At 38.6% G+C, this 20,284-nt stretch overlaps 2 protein-coding genes across 2 annotated transcripts; both read right to left on the bottom strand.

The window, feature by feature from the left end:
* Positions 1-224: 224 nt before the first annotated feature.
* LOC116114788 (eukaryotic translation initiation factor 4E-1-like) lies at positions 225-2,775 on the bottom strand. Its single transcript, XM_031400929.1, has 5 exons — positions 2,434-2,775; positions 1,065-1,230; positions 839-964; positions 607-672; positions 225-510 (listed from the first exon to the last, which is right to left on the bottom strand). Exons 1-5 carry the CDS (start codon positions 2,724-2,726, stop codon positions 463-465), a joined length of 699 nt encoding a protein of 232 aa, XP_031256789.1. The 5' UTR covers positions 2,727-2,775; the 3' UTR covers positions 225-462.
* A 4,456-nt stretch (positions 2,776-7,231) lies between these two features.
* Positions 7,232-7,926, bottom strand: LOC116114811 (protein SRG1-like). The gene is made up of 2 exons (XM_031400960.1): positions 7,672-7,926; positions 7,232-7,381 (listed from the first exon to the last, which is right to left on the bottom strand). The coding sequence occupies exons 1-2, from the start codon at positions 7,924-7,926 to the stop codon at positions 7,232-7,234; spliced, it is 405 nt and encodes a 134-aa protein (XP_031256820.1).
* Between the last annotated feature and the right edge of the window lie 12,358 nt (positions 7,927-20,284).

Here is a 20,284-nt window from a genome sequence, read left to right as displayed (position 1 = left end):
ATTTTTCGAGAATTTGTATGAAGACGAAGCCTATCCTGAGTCACATGTATAAATAACTCGTTCAGCTTCATCATCATAAGCTGGGAGCAGGAATCATATTCCACAATTTGAATTCTCCTTATACAACTCTTTCAAGTAAACAAGGGAATGGGAATTCTCATTCTCTTGTCTAATCCACAAAGTAAACATGTCCTAAAGGTTAATAAAAAATAAACACCGGGAGATATAAGAAATATACTAGTGCATTGCCAAACTAAAATCTGCAGTTAAAAAGAGTATCACACTGCTAGTGTTAGTGTATGTAACTACTAATATCATAATAGCAAAAACAGCATAAAGAAACAAAACAAGAAGTATCCGCCCCAATGTTGATCCAGATTCCTAAAATGAAAACAAGCCCCACTACTACTGTGTCAAGAAACTGGATCATTCCTGGAGTATTACTTGTAATCCCTGTACAGCTCATATCGTATACCGATTCTTTGCATACCTGTCATGCTTTGCATCCTCCTGATAAACCAAACAAACACCATTAGTAGCTAGTTATTGTTTCATGAACTAGGCTGAACAGTTTAGGGGAACTAAAATCAAATAATAAATCCTTACATGAAAAATGAACCCTATGGTGTCATTATAATCAAGTAACTCCTTCCATTGTTTCCCAATGCTTATCTGAGACATAAAGATTTTAAGTCAAAAAAGTGTGCAACTGGAGCTATCAACATCATAAGAAGCTATAAAACTAACAATTGTAGAGGGACGGCAATATGAAGATTATCATCACATATGGCATACAGATGAATATTCGGTAAATTTAGTCATTCAGTTAGAAAGTCACCTGGGCTGTTTCATTTGCTGCATTCTTGGTCCACAGAGAAATTTTGTCCTGCTTAGATCTGACATTAACAACTACTCCACAAATTTCATCACCATGATCAAACTGTTCACCAATCAATGCCAACAGCTAGAACCAGTACATGCAGAAAATTTGAGGCCACATTTAGTATTTGTATTACACAAAGCTGTACATATATAGGAACTGATACACAGAGTACACAGCATACCGTATACAGCCAACATTGATCAGATTTCCCTCTAGGAAAAATTAAAGTCCACTTCCCACCGTTAGCACAAACTGGGTCCTCCCATTTTGGTTCAATATTATTTTTGAAACAATAAAAGTCTCCTCCCACAGCCAACTTGCTTGGATGATGTATATTATTATAGAGGCTGAATGCAGAATAAAATTTAAAGGAAAAATGTTAAGAAACAATTCCAGGAGAAAAAAACGTAGAAAGACAATTAATGTTATGCATACACTGTAACAGATATGATGAAAAATGTGAAGTTTCATGACAAGCAACAACGACAACACAAAGTGTGAGAACATATAAATTGAAATTACGCTGACCAAATTTTCTTATTAACATTCGTTGTAAGCAATTAAGGATGCAGCTCATAGGCTATAAACCTCTATAGAGTGACATCTTAGACAAGCGCAGCCAATGTTTTGGCTTCCATGTACAAAATGTGCTCCCTTCCGCTATCTCAAGCAATAAAGACCAGCCTAACGTTCGCATTTTATTTGTTTACAGACAGCAACAGTAATATGACAAATTGTTCATTAAAGAATCAGCACTAAGCTATGTTTCACTCAAATCACTTAAATATCGCACAAAACAACCTTTGAGGCCTCTCTATTCTTATTACATTGTATCCTCATTTCATTTCAGGAAGTCCAAAACTTTTACCCAAAAAATAATCACAGATTTTATAGTCCAACGCATACCACTGAAATCCAAATGGAGAAAAAATTTTGGACTTTCAATTCATGATGTTATGATTAATCAAGAAGTTCAACTGGTCCAACAGCCCTTAGATTCTATAAATAAAAAGGTGACATAAAAAATCTTAAATATGCAAGTGAACTTCTATAGATTCTGTCAATCTCTTCTAGGTAGCTCCAATCTCATTGTGTAAGTTAACTGGTCCGCGACAAAGACAGACACCATGAATTCGCAGGTAATTTAATCATTAACAACCAAGGAGTCTCCTATGATAAATTTTGCATGGATCAGGACAAATCAAACAGCCACATTACACAAAATTCGAACTAAAATTTCAGCTTTACCAGAAAACAATCAGGCCACAAAACAAGAATACAAAAACAGCTTAAATCCACAACCCTTACTACAATTTCCTTTCCCTTTCTTCCCCTAAACCAGATACAATTCCCTATCATCCAAACCAAACAAAAAAGAAACAAAATCACAAAGAAAGAACAAGAAATTGAAACAAAATCACAAAGAAAGAACAAGAAATTCCAACCTCAATTTTCTCATCAACCAAACAAATCCTACATCCTACTTCTTGTTCCAAATAAATCCACAAAAAATAAAATAAAAGAAAAGAAAAGAAAGATTAATTGTTAACCTCCAGAACTGTTCAACGGTGGAGAAAGTATAGATCGAGCGCATGGAGCTACCCCACGTGGCTTGCTTTGATTTGGCGGAGGGATTATCGAACCAAAAGGTCCAAGAATGTTCGAGCGGGTGCGGTTGATGAATCACATCCGTTGATTTCTTCGACGGCTCATTGTCGCCGACGATCTCCCCTTCCTCCAACTCCTCGTCATCCTTAGGGTTAGGGCTAGGGTTTTTAGTAGCGGTGCTGGATAGTTCTTCTGGGTTTGTTGAAGTTTTTGAGTTCTCGCTTTCTACCACCATCTTTTCTCGGCGTTTCTCGGTTTCTGCTGCTGGTGTTTTCGGCTTCTGCCTTTTAAAGGGAAGAAATATGTGTGCTTTTAGATTATGGGCCGCCCGGTTCGGTTCAGGGCTTCGGGCCTTTGTAATTTGTAAACTACTATTTGCTTTTCTTAGTCGGCTTACAGACGCTTTGTCGTATTTCTCTTATACAAGGGACGACGTGTCATTGGATTATGAAATTGAGTAATCGACGAATCTGGTCTTTTTCTTAGGTTAGGTCGGTATGTCGGTGTGTGATTGAGTTTAAAGACCACCGACTACAATTGTCGTTTTTTTAAAAGACAATGGATGACATGTCGTCTAATGGAAAGACTCATGTACAACATGTCATCAATACGGAGGTTTTTACATGGACACCCCTGAGGTTTAGTAAGTCACAAGAAGATCCCTAGGTTTCAGAATGAAACATTTACACTCTTATAGTTTCAGAATGAAACACTTAACACTCTTACATTTGTGAAAAGAAGATTTAAGACACAAAATCTTTTCTCCTACTAAAAAAAAGAAGAAGCTAATAATTGACATTTGTCATATTATATAATTATAAAATATATTAAATTATTTAAAAACATTAAACTTTGATAATTCGATACGACATTTGGGAAAAAAAATGTTTTTTATTGTGTCATATATTTTACTCTTATGATAATTACTTTTTACAAAAATAATCAATTATAAAGGAATAAGCGTTATAATTTAAAACTTATAGATCTCCTTTTCTCTCGCTAAACATTGGGGGCATCCATTGAAAACCTCCATCTTGCATTGGTTACCTTTTTTCTTGTGATCGGATGACAAACCTTTTAACCATTGGGGTTAGCTATACCTAGGGGGTTGATCGAGGATGAAGGAAACTTAACGGTCGTCGGAATCCGGGAAGGTCTTGGGTGATGGTGGCTGACTGTTGGATAAGCAAAATGGTCGTCGAAGGTGGAAGCTGGACAGTCATCGGAAAATGGATGAAGATGGGTGGACGTTTTAGGCTTTGCATAACCTTCCATCTTCCTTTTATACTATTTGTAAAAAAATTGTTTGGTCCCTACATGAATGAAAAGTGACAAAGTAAACCCCAAATAACATGATAATTTGATTCCTAAACAATAAAAACAAGACAAAATCAACCTCATTTTATGTTGACAGAAATAATATGTTCTTTCCCGGTAAATATTTGAGTTTATGGTAACACTTTTTAAATGTTATTGTATTTTGATTTGTATATAAAAACATTATAAAAATGTTACTATATTATTAAGGTCTATTGTAATACATTAAAAATGTTATCGTAGAGATATATATTAATAACATTTTCAGAGAAAGAGTTACCATTGATATAAAATGTGTTATAAAAAGTTAAAGTGTTACGTATAAAAATTGTTATCATAACATTTTAACATCAAGTGTTACCATAAATAGTCTATAGTAACATTTTAAGAAAAAATACTACTATTTAGTGTTACCGTATACTATTTTTGTTGTAGTGTTGAGTTGTAGGAAGGTATTTACTACATTTGTACAATTATCTTGATCTATTGGACTTGTAAGGTATTTCGTAGTTTTNTCTCATAATTTAAACATATCCAATAACCATAAATAAGTACACATCTCATTTCAATTTCTTAACAAGCATAAGATATACATACCTAAAGAACTCAAGTGATTTCTTAAACCTTAACTTGAATTGGATTTACTTACCTTGTGATTGAGTGCCTCCACTAGCATCTCTTTTCCCTTGGTAGATAGTCTTTTCTCTAAAACCTTAGGATGCTTTGGCTTAACTCTTTACCAAAAACCACTCAAAAGCCCTCTAAAAGTCCTCAGCTAACTGAGTGGGAGGTTGAGAGAAAATGAAGAATGGGAATGGCGGTGGAAGTAGAGAATTGAGGGGTTGTTCTAAGACTAAATCCTTAATATCTCATTTTACAAACATTCTTTCCCATTTTGCCCTTACACTTTCTTAGAAATTCCATCTTTGTCCTTTACTTCATCGCAATCACACCCCCAACTCTAATACATTGTCCATGAAATTTCCTTATATTTCATTCCCCATTTTAGCTGCTAATTAGGGGTAGAATGGTCACTTTGCCCTTAAGGAAAATTCTCTAAAAACTTCACCAAACATTTTAGCCAGCTCTTCGCCGCGGCGAAAAATTACAGAATCTACGTAATTACAGAACCTATGTCGCCGCGGCAAAGATTATTCTTCGCCCCGGTGAAGTCTGGAACACCAAGATTTCGCCAAGTCTTTACAATTTTCAGGGCAACCACTCAACCAAACCCAAAACACTCATTCAATTGAGGGTCAAACAAACAATATTAACAACATGTAACTCAATTAAGGGCAACTCAATGAACATTTAGGCAATACTATATACTTTAACTACGTACCTCAAGTGGGCGTTACAATGGTGTTGTATATATATTTGATGACCAGGGGTGTCCATACTAGTTTAAGTGCACCCCAACTAATCCTTCAGGACCTTGAAACTACCAGCTGGGTAAGAGCTCCAATGACCATCCCTATTAACAGTCGTGGGGACTCGAACTCGGGAGACCATGGACCATGTTAAATCCTCATCTTGCTTTTTTACCATCAAGGGGACTCGTACTTGGGAGACCATGTTAGATCATTCTTTGCTCTTTAACAATTAGGTCACCCAGTGTGGTTTAAACTCAATATTTTCTATTGCAAGATCTATCTCCTGACATCTTGAATATCAATATTGGCCTTTAAAATTTAGATTATATCTTATTTCCCATACTAATAAATTACGTTAAAAGAGTAAAGTTTTAAAATTTTTAATAAAAAAGATCTTGATTGAATTTTTTTATTTAATATTTACTGGCACTGATAATAAGATAAGTGGTAGCAATAAATTTGATCCAAAGATGAATGAAAGATGTTAATTAACTTAGGCATTAGAGAGGCTTTATCACACTCTTCTTTCATTTTATAGTAGCATTGATTTGAGTTTAATTATTGCCATTGTCTATTATTTGCTGCTGCCCAGCCTTCTCTATCGCTACTCCGCATTGCAGCTCCACATCAACCGTTACCGCCTCCAGAACACAATTGCCTCCCTCTTGCTCATCTCTCCTCCCAAGAATTATGACAAGAACTCCAATATAATCAGTAATTCAAATGAACCAAGCACTCACAATCAAGCAAAAACAGCAATTGGGAAATGATAAGTAGTATAATGAGATGTATTATACTGATAAAAGAGTAACAANACTAACCTGAAAGATACCCCATTCTTTGCACGTTGCTTCCAACTTCTCTAGTTCAAACTCTGAGCGTTCCTCGGAAACTAAACGTTCCAAGTCAATAGTGGGGATTGCAGGGAAGTGATCGTTCCCGTTTAAGAGTTTTGGAGGCTCTTGATTGGGATGAAAGTAGTCGTTTGGCACAGTGATATTGGGATCTTTGATGAGTTCCTGAACGCTGAGTAAGGAGAATTCAGAGTTCTCAAGGGGTGTTTGAGCTGATGCCATATTGATCAATATCCCTTCAAGTACAAACTATGGTACGTACCTTGATATGGCATTAGGGGTATTTATATACACAGAAAAGAAGGAAATTAATTATAATTTTCGTAATTTCATGAATGTGATTAATTAAAAAACTCGTTAACTACTAGAAGCTACCAGACAGGTCATTCACCGTTTGTAAACAGTAACAACTAAATAATCAGATCATAACCCTCAACTTTTCTGCAGAAGCTGAAGATATAATATTCTATTACCTCTTATGCAAAACATTAAGTAAAACTAACTCTTGGGTGACCAAATGGTTCGATAAAGACTTTTGGGTATATTACTCAAGAGGTCATAAATTCGAGTCCCTCCTCGATTGCTAATAAGGGTGGTCATTGGAACTCTTACTTAACCGGTAATTCCAGGATCTCGAAGGATTAGTTGAGGTGCGTATAAATTGGCTTAATTTATAATTAGTTAAACACTGGTTAGCTATTAGAAGCTTTGAGACATTGACGGTCATTCACCATTTGTAAACAGTAACAACTAAATAATCAGATTCATAACCCTCAGCTTTTCTGCAGAAGATGAAGATATAATATTCTATTACCTCCCTCAGCTTTTCTGCAGAAGATGAAGATATAATATTCTATTACCTCCCTCAGCTTTTCTGCAGAAGATGAAGATATAATATTCTATTACCTCTTATGCAAAACATTAAGTAATTTATTGTTTTTAACAAAATTTCAAGGGTTGCTTAATTAATTCCATATTATAAGATAATCTTCAAGTTCTAGAAGATAACTCTTGTTTTTACTTGATATATGAAGTTTATTATAAGTGATTAAATTAATGAATAACTCTTTGACGAGAAGTAACATCACTGAGAAAAATAAGTTCATAATTTTAATGTCTAGTAATAAGGAAGATGCATGCAGTAAACCAAACTGGAATATGGAATAATATAAACGTGAAACTAACATTTATGTTAATTAACATGCAANGGCCAGGGATCCATACCCTTCAAAGTCATCAGGCTTTATTTTGTATTTCATTTTCTCTTCTACAGGAAGCTTATAAAATTCTTGGATCTCAAATTTCAGCTTCTCCAGCAGTGAAGAGCTAACTCCATGGTTCACCAACTACATCATAATAACACAAAGTCACAACAGTCAGGCTGTTTTATATTCATATTTTTTTAAACTTCTTTTATTTGACATCTTTTGCGTATAACATTCAAACTGTATTATTGGTAGCACTATTGCATATTTAATTAACAGATATAAACACGAAACTTCTTAACATATCCGAGAACGAAACAAATTAATCATCTATATATATTTGTCTTCATGAAATTAATTTAAGTTATTTCATACACGTCCAAAAAATAATAACTAGATGAACCTTTATCGTTCCATTAACGTTTACTAACCTGAAAGATACCCCATTCTTTGCACGTTGCTTCCAACTTCTCTAGTTCAAACTCTGAGCGTTCCTCGGAAACTAAACGTTCCAAGTCAATAGTGGGGATTGCAGGGAAGTGATCGTTCCTGTTCAAGAGTTTTGGAGGCTCTTGATTGGGACGAAAGTAGTCGTTTGGCACAGTGATATTGGGATCTTTGATGAGTTCCTGAACGCTGAGTAAGGAGAATTCAGAGTTCTCAAGGGCTGTTTGAGCTGATGCCATATTGATCAATATCGCTTCAAGTACAAACTATGGTACGTACCTTGATATGGCATTAAGGGTATTTATATACACAGAAAAGAAGGAAATTAATTATAATTTTCGTAATTTCATGAATTTGATTAATTAAAAAACTCGTTAACTACTAGAAGCTACCAGACATTGACGGTCATTCACCGTTTGGAAACAGTAACAACTAAATAATCAGATTCATAGCCCTCAACTTTTCTGCAGAAGATGAAGATATAATATTCTATTACCTCTTATGCAAAACATTAAGTAAAACCAACTTTTGGGTGACCAAATGATTCGATAAAGATTCTTGGATGTATTACTTAAGAGGTCATAAATTCGAGTTCCTCGGTTGGTAATAGAGATGATCACTGGAGCTTTTATCTAACCGATAGTTCTAGGGTCTCGGAGGATTAGTTAAGGTGCATATAAACTAGCCTAATTTATAATTAATTAAACACTGGTTAACTATTAGAAGCTATGAGACATTGGCGGTCATTCACCATTTGTAAACAGTAACAACTAAATAATCAGATTCAAAACCCTTAACTTTCTGCAGAAGATGAAGATATAATATTCTATTACCTCTTATGCAAAACATTAAGTAATTTATTGTTTTTAACAAAATTTCAAAGGTTGCTTAATTAATTCCATATTATAAGATAATCTTCAAGTTCTAGGAGACAACTCTTATTTTTACTTGATATATGAAGTTTATTATAAGTGAATAAATTAATGAATAACTCTTTGATGAGAAGTAACATTACTGAGAAAAATAAGTTCCTAATTTTAATGTCTAATAATAAGGAAGATGCATGCAATAAACGAAACTGGAATATAGAATAGTATAAACGTGAAACTAACATTTATGTTAATTAACATGTAAAAACATTAACACATGGTGCATGTGTTTTATCACCATATAAACTTAACTATTAACAGGGTGCATGTGGATACATTAACTTCTAATTGGATCTTAATTTATTTAAGTTTAGCACAAGAGATCAAATCATGCTTACATGGGATTTCAGAGGGTTTTGCCTAGTACAGGAAAAAACCCTTAGGATACGATCAAAAACAAAAGTCTAACATATAGGTCTTTGTAGATCAGTATTGATAAAACTATCTTTGTAAATCAGTTTCAGTAATGTTATCTTTGTTCGTGCGTAAATCTTGAAATTTTTAACATGTGGATCAAAAGTCATACTATACATTGAATCATTATTTTTTGAATGAATTATTGAAATTGACCGACACTTTTGAATTATTAATTTTCTAATCTCATACAAATTCTTCGGTATATGTAAGTCCACCAATTGTTTACTAGATATGAACTCCAATGATTTTACTCCTCACCAATCAAATCATAATAAAATAAACACAACACATCAACCACCGCAAACTTTGTTCCTTGTTGGTTTTTCTGCTTAAAAAAAGATTCACCTTGGCATCTATTTCATCACTGTTGACAATCGTTGTTCAAATTATCAAAGATTCCAATTCCATGATGTTTATGTGGTTTCCATCTTCGTGCATGTTTTGTCACGCTCTGTTATGAATTTGTTGGCTTGTGGAAATAGATGCCAGTGCAAGAGAAAGATAGATATGCTTCTCATTGTGTTTTCGTCTTTCTTCTATCTTACGATAGTGGAGGCTGATATGTGTTCAACAAAGCAAGGGATAAATACAATGTCTAGTTGAAAAATTCCAAAAACGTGCTCTTAATATAGTAGAAATTTGGAATTTCTCCTCAATTAAATTCCTGATATAAGTGATTCATACTTTTTTTTTTCCTGAAATATATGCCTTAATATTTCGAAGAGGAAAGGGTTGATATATATGAATTCTTTTAGATTCTTTAATAAATCGATTATTGGAAGGAGAAAGAGTTGATATATATGAAAGGTCGATTTGTTTTTATATTATTTTTCTTAAAAGAAGAGTGACCAAAGCCAGTGAATTTGAATTAATGCAATTGTTCTTATCAATTACCAAAAAGCGAAAAGAATAAAAAAATCCAAAATATTTCCGATGTAATCTCTTGAACAGGTCGAAGTTCCGTGAGGGATCTGGCCATCTAAAGCTAAAAAATGTGTTAAATGAGGCATATTTTAATGAAGTTGTTACATGTGGTTTGACAAATTTCAGTGGTGACAAACCGTATTATTAATATACAGCCTAAAAACCCACGTTTCTGATTATGATATCTCAAGACTAAGTCCAAATTAATTAATTCATATCATGAAGTCGTTGAGTTAATTATATAAAAGGATAATGGAGTTAATGCGTGTGCTTCTTCTTAACACGTATATAGTAAAAGTATAAATCAAATACTTAGATTATACATCAGGCATAGCACAAAAATTGATAATATATTATGTCAGTTCATATTATATAATTTCACAAATATTTATAAATAAACAAAAAGACTGAGAAATCAAGATGCCTTCAAAGATTGAAGAGTTATTTTTAAACATTTACAGTTATCTTTTCATCTCTATATCTTATAAAAGTACTCTCTGTGTCTTGTTAACTTATTTAAAAAAAAAAAAAAAAAAAAAAAATCCCATTTATAGAACTTTCAAATATCATTTGCTTCTTTCACAAGAAAAATAATCCATCATTTTCAAATAAACACCAAATAAATAATTGTTATCTAAAAACTTAATCTACTAAGTAATACCAAACATACTAGGAATTTGAAATAGAGTCCTATAACGTGCAATAACGTCCAAAGATTTTTTTTTTTTATTAATAACTGGGGGTGTTCAGGTTATTTTACGCACATCTTAACTAATCCTTCGCAATCTTGGAACTATCGATCAGGTAAGAACTCCAGTAGCTATCTTTATTAACAATCGAAGAGAGACTCAAACTCAAGACCTCTTGAGTAATACACTTAAGAGTCTATATTGAACCAATCGGTCATTCAGAGGTAGTTAAAAGGTTGAGATGCACCATGTGCTAATATCTACTTTTGAGCATAATATTAAGTTTAATATACAGAACTAGAAGAGCAACATTTAATTAGCTCTTGATAAACGTGGGTCTACTAGTTATGAAAAACTATTGTCATTATATTTCTCATTTGATAATCTACTAAATTAACAAATTGTTGATCAACCTAACGACAACATATTTGAGCATTTTCTTCCATTGATTGTCACTTACTGCTTAATAAATTTCATTGACACTTAAATATGAAATATGGATAGATTTTGCTGGATTATGGTGGCACAAAGTCGGGGTACAATCGATGTGTCCATTTCTTATATTATGGTCCCCGTGTAAATAAAAGATATGATTCTCAATCTTTCTATTTTCTTACCGAATTCTTATTATTATATTAAAGTTGACCGTAACATTTAATATATAACTTAATTAAGGAAACCCTATCCTTGAGGAGAAAGACAATTAATTTTGCAGTGATATTCTATGGGCGCCCCTGCATATTATTGCAGCTGTTGCCAAGTTTTATAACACTAAATTTATCCTGAAAGTATACAGATCACCTTTACTCGGTCAAGTAACAACGAACAACGAAATAAAGAGCATATCTTGCCTTAATTTACGCTACATTTCTATATATGCTTTATTATTCCACCACTTTCTTCTGCACTAAATTTCTACATTTAAAGATATGTTTACATCTAGATGTTCAAAACATGCATTAGAATTTTATGACATTTTGTAAAGCCAAGTGTAAGGTCAGCCATGTGTTATTATAAATACAAGAGTTTGTTGACAAGTAAATTAATTATATTATAAAGCTAATTATCGGTCGCATTTTTTTTTTTTTTTTATGATCGGGGTGTTCGGTTCAGCTTATGTGCACCTCAACTAATCCATTGAAACCTTGAAACTATCGGATGAGTAAGAGCTCTAATAACTACCTATATTAGTAACCGAGGAGAGACTCGAACTCAGAACCTTTTGAGTAATATACCAAAGAGTCCATATCAAACCACTTGACCGCCTAGAGGTAGTTTCCTGTGGCAATTCCATTTGTTATTGTTTTAATTTCTCTAATGCTACTCAGACAGGCTGGTATTGGTATTGTTATTGTTAGTTTTATCATATGATTAAAGTAGTATTATGATGTTCAAACAAGGTAGCTCTTACTTATATGAAATGATATTATTGTTAGTTGGTTAATATGATCATATAATCAATAATCCACAATCTTCAGCAAACTTACATCGATCTCTCCAAAGAAAGCGTGCAGTATTTCTTAAACCATTCGTGCTTGTTGATGAGAAACACAGGCTTTAATTTATCATAAATATATCTTGTATATATGTTGGGTCAACAAGAGTGACATATACACGTTTAGTTATATCATCTAATATATTGTTTCCTTAACATTTAGCATGGCTCTGCTGTGCCTGCTAGTCAAGTCTTGAGCCAGTAATCAATATTATCTCTCGATGAGCTGCAGTTAGGGTTTATATATCAATATCATTTTCAAATACAGCGTGTTTCCAAAGGCATGTATTTTATAATACTGTATATATAATTCTAATTTCCAATGCAAAACGTGCGTAATTTAGGTTTTTTTTTTTTTATTATTTCTTTATTAAGTAAGTTGATAGATCATCAGTCTTTGACCTCAGGGCATAATTTAATAAAGATTTATGAATATTATTTTTAAGAGGGAATTAAACCACGTTTCGAATTAAGATTTAAGTAATGTTGAGTGACACATTCAGTCACTTGGAATTGTTCAAAAATCGATTATTGTGTATTGAAATCGTCATCACTGATGAAAGTTAAATTAATGCTCAAACAATCAAAGTATTACAAATGGATGGTTTAGGATTTTCCAATCTATACGATAATCCACCTGCCATCAAGATCTATCATAGAAAAGTCTATAAGACTAATTTGCAATGATTAAAAAAGGGTTGCTTATTGAAGAAACATATATTAAGGTTAAGGCCAAATTAATCATATGCATATACTAAATCAGATAAGATAACATAAAATGTGTAGGGTTCTTCTCTTGGGATATCATTGGTGTTATGCCTGAAATGCCTGAAAAATATAGGGCTGACGCCCAATCAGCGTGCAAAAGTCAGAACATGGGTACACCCACAGCCTGCCATTGTCAGAATAGTGGGTGTGTGCCAGACCAAGCCAGAAGCTGTGGTGATCCCACGTGTCCAATCCCTGCACCAAATCGCGTAAATCACTCTGGAAGGTGAGCAATGTTACATAAAGAAGGATTTGCACGGATAATCCCACCAACTCACAGATTCAATAATCATAATCTCAATGCATCCCATAATAAATTGGGAGCTCATCTGTCATTCAGGGGATTCGCTCATTTTTTACTCTTGATTAGTCTCTCTCTCTCTCTCTCTCTCTCTCTCTCTATAATATAGCATTCACTCGCTTGTACTATTATTTGTAAGTCAGTCAGCTACTGCGACCTGACCCCAATCATTAATAAGACATCAGTGGACGTAGGATTTGCTACCTTAGCCTTCGAACCACTTTAAAAGCTGTCTCCATATCATTTACTCCCATTTTCCTTTATATTCACGTGTGTCTTCTGGGCCAGCTCAACATTTCACACGTCCGTTTAGTTGGTATAAAAATCACGCATCAACAGTTTGATGCTAGAAGGAGGGCCTGATTTAGTGTTCATCCTTCATCAGGAAAATCTCTAACTTATCGGTCCTATAATAGCAAATGGCCCACCAACCTGAACCTGAGCAAACCAACCAGGGTGCTGAGGGGATCCCCCAAGTCTAGGGGGACACCTCTTCCAAAATACCTTCTGTCCCGCAAAATGCTGGAGGGGATATCCCTTCAAGTTCACAACTGGGCCCTATCATTAGAAGCTACCTGGAAAGGTTTGACAATACTCTCCATCAACTGAAGGTTAGACCGTTTGGATCAAGGCGTGCCATCCAGATCAGCTGGGGTGGTGCAACCGCCAAAAACCCCTGTAGGTTGTGCGAAAGTACGGCAACGGGAAATAGCCCATGCTGCGAGAACTGCAGCGCATCGATGAAAGGGGAAGCAAGTGGCAAAAAACGGGCCTACAGGCTCCAAAGGGCCAGCAAACACCGACCACGTCCCAAGCAGAATACCGGTCTCATTAAGACTCGGTGAAAGGACGCAGCCCGAGCTATCCCATGCCACGTCACAAGTACACCCCCATAAAAGTGCTGGGAGGGGCAATTCTTATCACCGTTAGCAAAACGATCCAGATCGTGATCGTGCGAGAGGTTCCCACACTTCGCGAGGCAGTTCTTACACCGCGAAGGTTGTGAAAATACCCCGCACCGTTCATCGCCATCACACGCCTCCAGCCAGCGTGTGTCAAGAGTGGCCAGAACAGTAAGCCGAGGCGAAGAGGAACCCGACCTTCAGACTTTCCTTAACCGTAATCGCGAGGTTCGAACTTGCATGGGTGAAAGTAATCCCCAAGTGGCTCCATTGCCACAAATTGAGGAGCTGCAGCGAGCTCTAGACCGACTGAGAGCTTAGAAACTGAGCAAGGGCAGGTCGCGTCTGCGTCCCCCTTCTCTCCCGAAGTGCTAGCCGCTCCATTCCCACCAGGATTTAGGATGCCTGACATGCGGGTGTTCGATGAAAATTCTGATCCGCAGGATCATTTATATGAATTTAACGACCTGATGGAGCTTCACTAAGTCTCAGATCTAGCAAAATGCCATTGTTTGGCAGTGATTTTAACCTCCCATGCGAAACGGTGGTTCAGGTCACTCCTAGCGGGATCAATCAGTTCGTGGCCCCAGATGAGCGGGACGTTCCTAAGGCATTTTCAAGCGAACCGAAAGTTCTCGATGCCTTTGAGTTACCTCAGCAATATAAGGCAAGAAAGGGATGAATCCCTCCAGTCCTACATCGACCGTTTCCACAAAGAACTCAACAAGGTGGCTCATACTCCCGAAGAGTCTGTTTGGACTCTCATCATAGCAGAAGTTCATCCACAAACCAACCTGTGGAAAGAATTGCAGGCTGAGGACGATGTTTCCCTCACCCAATTCTATAACCTTGCGGAGAAGTACCTCCGAATAGAAAATTCATTGGCAGCGCTTCGCCGTCGTGACTCCAACGCTTTAGGCAGTATGCCTGGTCAGGGGAAAAATAGAAGAGCTGATTGCGGAAGGGCTGTTGACGATCAGCGAAAAGGAAAGAAACCTTGCTATGAGCCCAAAAAGTCTTATGCTCCTGTCCCTCGTCGCGATCGCGACAGAGACCAATGTACGCCTTTGAATGCATCTGTATCGGCTATTCTCGATAAATCTGAAGAAGCTAGCCTACTCGGAGAGCCTGAGCCCATGAAAACTCCCGCGACAGCTAGAAATAATAAAAAGTACTGTCGCTTCCATCGGGACAATGGGCATCACACCGATGAGTGTCGAGCTCTCAAACAGGCAATTGAAGAGCTCATTAAGAAGGGGCATTTCAAGGAGTATATTGACGACTCCGCTCCCGCGCTAGAGAAAAGTCAAGGGGAGCAAGGAAAGAAGCGTCGTGATCGCACAGGATACTGCATCGTCAACATGATCTTTGGGGGGCCACACCTCGAGTGGAACACGCGAGGTGCCCAGGAAAGGTATGCTTGCGCGGCTCATCACCACTCAATTAGTGTGATGAGCACGTCGTAGCGACCACAAAAGGTTCGCAAGGAGGAGCCAATCACCTTCTCCGAAAAAGATGCAGCCCATCTGAATCATCCCCACGACGACGCACTTGTGATCACGCCCCTCATAGGGCACCATAACGTTTACAGGATGCTAGTGAACAATGGAAGTGCTGTGAACATCCTGTTCCAGAGTGCTTTCGAAAGAATGAACTTGGACGAGGCCGACCTGAAGCCCACCTCGATCCTTTTATATGGTTTTACAGGGGACCACCTGATCCCCAAAGGAACGATCCAACTTCCAGTCACGCTGGGTGACTATGACGAAGTGACTAAGGTTACTGAATTCTTGGTCGTGGATTGCCCATCTGCCTTCAATGGAATCCTAGGGCGACCTCTACTAAGAAACTTCAAGGCAGTCACTTCGGTATACCATCTCAAGATGAAGTTCCCCATCTTGACGGGGATAGGAGAAGTTAGTGGATCTCAAAGTGCATCTCGCGACTATTACATAAAAGCAGTGCAGATGACGTGTAAAGGGAAGGGAATCTCACGTGGCATTCCCCGACAGACTATGGTGATCAGCCGGATCGAGCCCCGACCAGGTCCAGCCGAGGATAACATGGATCCTCGAATTCAGGAAAGCTCTTCCAGTGGGCCAGTTGAGGATTTATCCGAGGTATCGGTCGACCAGAAGGAGCCGAGCCGAGTCTTAAGGATTAGGAGCAATCTCAACCCCCAGCTCACCTCCGAGCTGATCAGCTTCCTAAAAGAAAATATCAATGTGTTCGCTTGGTCGCATGCAGATATAGTCGGGATCAGCTCGGATATCATCTGCCATGCCTTGAACATCGACAACAAAGCTAAGCTAGTTCGCTAGAAAAGAAGAGCGATGGATCCGGAGCGGTATGCCGCCTTAAAGCTAGAGGTGGATAACCTTCACCGAAACGGATCTATCCGAGGAGCACTCTATCCGACCTGGGTTGCCAACCCAGTTCTGGTAAAGAAGCCTAATGGGAAGTGGCGACCCTGTGTCGACTTCAGCGACCTCAACAAAGCATGCCCAAAAGATAGCTTCCCCCTACCCAGAATAGACCAGCTCGTAAATGCCACCTCGGGGCACGAGTTGCTAAGTTTTATGGACGCATACTCAGGATATAATCAAATTCTAATGTACGCACCGGACAAAGAGCATACATCTTTTATTACAGATAGGGGACTGTACTGCTACAAAGTTATGCCCTTCGGCCTCAAGAACGCTGGCACGACTTACCAGTGATTGGTTAACCGGATGTTCTCCGATCAGATTGATAAGTCAATGGAGGTCTAAGTAGATGACATGCTGGTCAAATCCCATGTCGCTTCAGATCACATAGCGCATCTCGGTGAGATGTTTGATATCCTCCGATTATACAGAATGAAGCTGAATCCTCTCAAGTGTTCGTTTAGAGTATCCTTAGGCAAATTCCTAGGATACATGGTTAACTAGCGGGGGATAGAAATCAACCCCGAGAAAATTCAAGCTCTCCTCGATATGGAAAGCCTGACCAGCAAAAAATAGGTCATGAGCCTTAATAGGCGAATATCAGCGCTGAGTCGCTTCATATTGCGGCTAACAAATCGCTATTTGCCGTTCTTCAATGTTCTAAAGGCCAATAAGAAGTTCGAGTGGACTCCCGAGTGTGAACAGGCGTTCCAAAGGATAAAAGGACACCTCGGGGAGCCACCTTTCTTGTCCAAGCCTCTTCCACAAGAGATCTTGCTCTTGTACCTGTCTTTCTCTTAGTTTGCGGTAAGTGCAGCCTTAGTTCGGGAAGAGGAAAAGGTCTAATGGCCAGTATACTACACGAGCAAGCATCTATTGGATGCCGAGATGCACTATCTGAAAATAGAACGATTAGCCTATGCCCTACTGATCACTTCTCGAAAGCTGTGACTTTACTTCCACACCCATACGATCCATGTAATGACCAATTACCCGCTCAGGCAGGTCCTCTAGAAGCCAGAGGCATCGGGTAAATTGTTTAAATGAGCCATGAAGTTGAGCCAGTTCGATCTGAAGTACAAGCCCAGATCAGCTATCAAAGGGCAGGTTGTTGTTGACTTCATCTCAGAATTCTCCTATCTTCCAAGTGAGTTGGAGCAACAGCTCAGCGAAGCCATCCAGGAAAATGCTCAGAATCTATCGACCTGGAGCTTCTACGTCGATGGATCATCGAATAGAAAGAGGGCCAGTGTAGGTCTTCTCCTTTTGAGTCCCGAAGGGGCTCGCATTCACGCCATCCTCCAGTTCGAATTCAAGGCAACCAACAATAAGGCTGAGTATGAAGCTCTGCTCGCTGGGTTGCGGTTGGCCAAGGAAATGGGTGTAATCGCGATCAGTATCCACAGCGACTCTATGCTGGTCGTTAGCCAGATCTTAGGGGAATACCAAGCCAAGGAATAAAATATGATCCGCTATCTGAGGGAAGCTAAGGCCGTACTCGAGCCGTTCAAGCACTTCGCGATCACCCAGATTCCCAGAGATAGCAACTCTGTGGCAGACGCCTTGGCAAAGATCGCCTCATCGTTGAACTTAGAAGCACCGGATAGCATTCCTGTTCGATTCATTGAGACCCCCAGTGTTAGCCCGATCGAACAGGCTGTGAATGTAACAGAGTCTGATTCTTGGATGATCTCCATTATTCAGTACCTCAAGGATGGGACCTTGCCTGACGACAAGGTCGAGGCAAAGGTTCTGTGAGCAAGATCTGCTCGTTTCACCCTTATCGGGGACTAGCTATACAGGCGAGGGTTTAGCACCCTTCTCCTCCGATGTGTAACCAGCGATGAAGTGGATTACATCATGAGGGAAATACATGAAGGGATCCACGGTAATCACACCGTCGCACGGTCTCTTGCGAACAAGGTTGTTCATCAAGGGTACTACTGGCCTCGAATCCAAGAAGACACCTACAACTTTGTCAAGAGGTGTGACAAGTGCCAACGGTTCGTAAACATACTGCGAGCTCCTTCTCATGAGCTGATAACAATGACCAGCCCCTGGCTATTTTTCAGATGGGGAATCGATCTCATCAGTCCCATGCCAGTTGGTAAAGGGGGAGTCAAATATGCCGTGGTCGCAGTAGATTACTTCACCAAATGGGTAGAAGCCGAGCCGCTAGCCGCAATCATGACCAGAAAGCTCAAAGACTTAGTTTTCAAGAATATTGTGTGCCACTACGGAATTCCTCATACCCTCATCTCGGATAATGGAAAACAGTTCAACAACGAGAAGTTCAAGCAGTTTTGCGACGAGTTGGACATCCATAAAAAATTCACCTCAGTCGCAAGACCGCAAGCAAATGGTCAAGTTGAAGCTGTCAACAAAACCATCAAGCACATTCTGAAGGCCAAACTTGGCGCGGCTAAGGGGAATTGGGCCGATGACCTCCTCGAAGTTTTATGGGCGTACAGGACAACTCCGAGAATCTCTACCTCAGAAACTCCTTTTTCGCTAACATACGGATGCGAAGCGATGATCCCTGTAGAGGTAGGGACTGGTTCACTTCGGAGGGACTTGTACAATGAGGCCGACAATGAAGTGCTTATGAGAGCAAGTCTGGACCTTGTTGAAGAACATCGCAACAAGGCATTGCTAAGAATAGCAGCCTACCAGCAATGCACGAAGAGGTTCTTTGATTCGAAGGTCAGATGAAGAGACTTCCAGGTCGACGACCTTGTATTAAAGGAAGTTCTTCTCGGTACTAGGGAACCAAGTGCGGGAGTGTTAGGACCAAACTGGGAAGGTCCATACCGCATCGACAAAGTGATAAGACCAGGGACTTATCATCTCAAAAGGTTGAATGGTTCCAAAGTACCCCGAGCTTGGAATGTTGAGCATTTTTGACCTTACTATCAGTAATTCTGAACTTGGTTTTCCTTGTAAAGATTATTTTTTGATCTTTGTAAATGATTTCCTTGTAAAGTATTATTCTGTTTGCTTGTAACAGTCTTCACATGTAACCTTGTTCATATAAATGTGTTATCATGTTCACATAGGCTTGTTGCAATATTGTAGACAATGTAAACTCATGTATAATAAAGTGAGCAGAAATTGTAACAGCAAAATGTATTTCATTAATGCAAAGAGTACAGTAGGCAAAATTGTACAACTGTTAGTCTTGATCTAACTTCTAGAGGAACGACCTCATCATCCTAAGGCTGGTCGGCTGGGGATCTTCGGGCGGCCACCGCTTCATCATCCTCCTGTGCCATGGACCTAAGAGTTTCCTGCCAATCCTCTGGGAGGTCGGACATATCAATATGCGGGTTCTTCAGCCGCAAGGCATAGATAGACTCGATCGCCCATTCGACAGCCTTCTCCTCGACCTCCGCTGCCTGATTCTGCATCTCTTCGGTTAGGGAAGCAGCTTTCCCTGACTTGCCTGAAGTTCAGCCTCGAGAGCTTGCCTTTGCTTCTCGAAGGCATCCCTCTCTTGTTCTGCTCGTAGGGCCTGCAGAGAGGTCGCTTTGAGTTCTTGGCCCTTCTCTCCGACCTCCTTGGAGAGTTTGGCTATGGTCCTTTGAAGCTCCTTTATTTCCTCCCCATGCTTCTCAAGCTCCATTTTTTGGAAGTCCACTGTGCGAAGAGTCGCAACCCTTTCGCTCAAGTACCGGTTCGCCGATTCAGAGGAAAGGTTTCTTTCAGTTTCGACTGCTTCCAGGCTTCGCTTGAGCTTTCGTTCTCTT

Source organism: Pistacia vera, unplaced genomic scaffold (genome assembly GCF_008641045.1).
Source record: "Pistacia vera cultivar Batoury unplaced genomic scaffold, PisVer_v2 Contig723, whole genome shotgun sequence".
Taxonomy (NCBI): domain Eukaryota; kingdom Viridiplantae; phylum Streptophyta; class Magnoliopsida; order Sapindales; family Anacardiaceae; genus Pistacia; species Pistacia vera.
The sequence above is the reverse complement of the archived record's forward strand: the minus strand, read 5'-3'. Positions and strand labels throughout refer to the sequence as shown.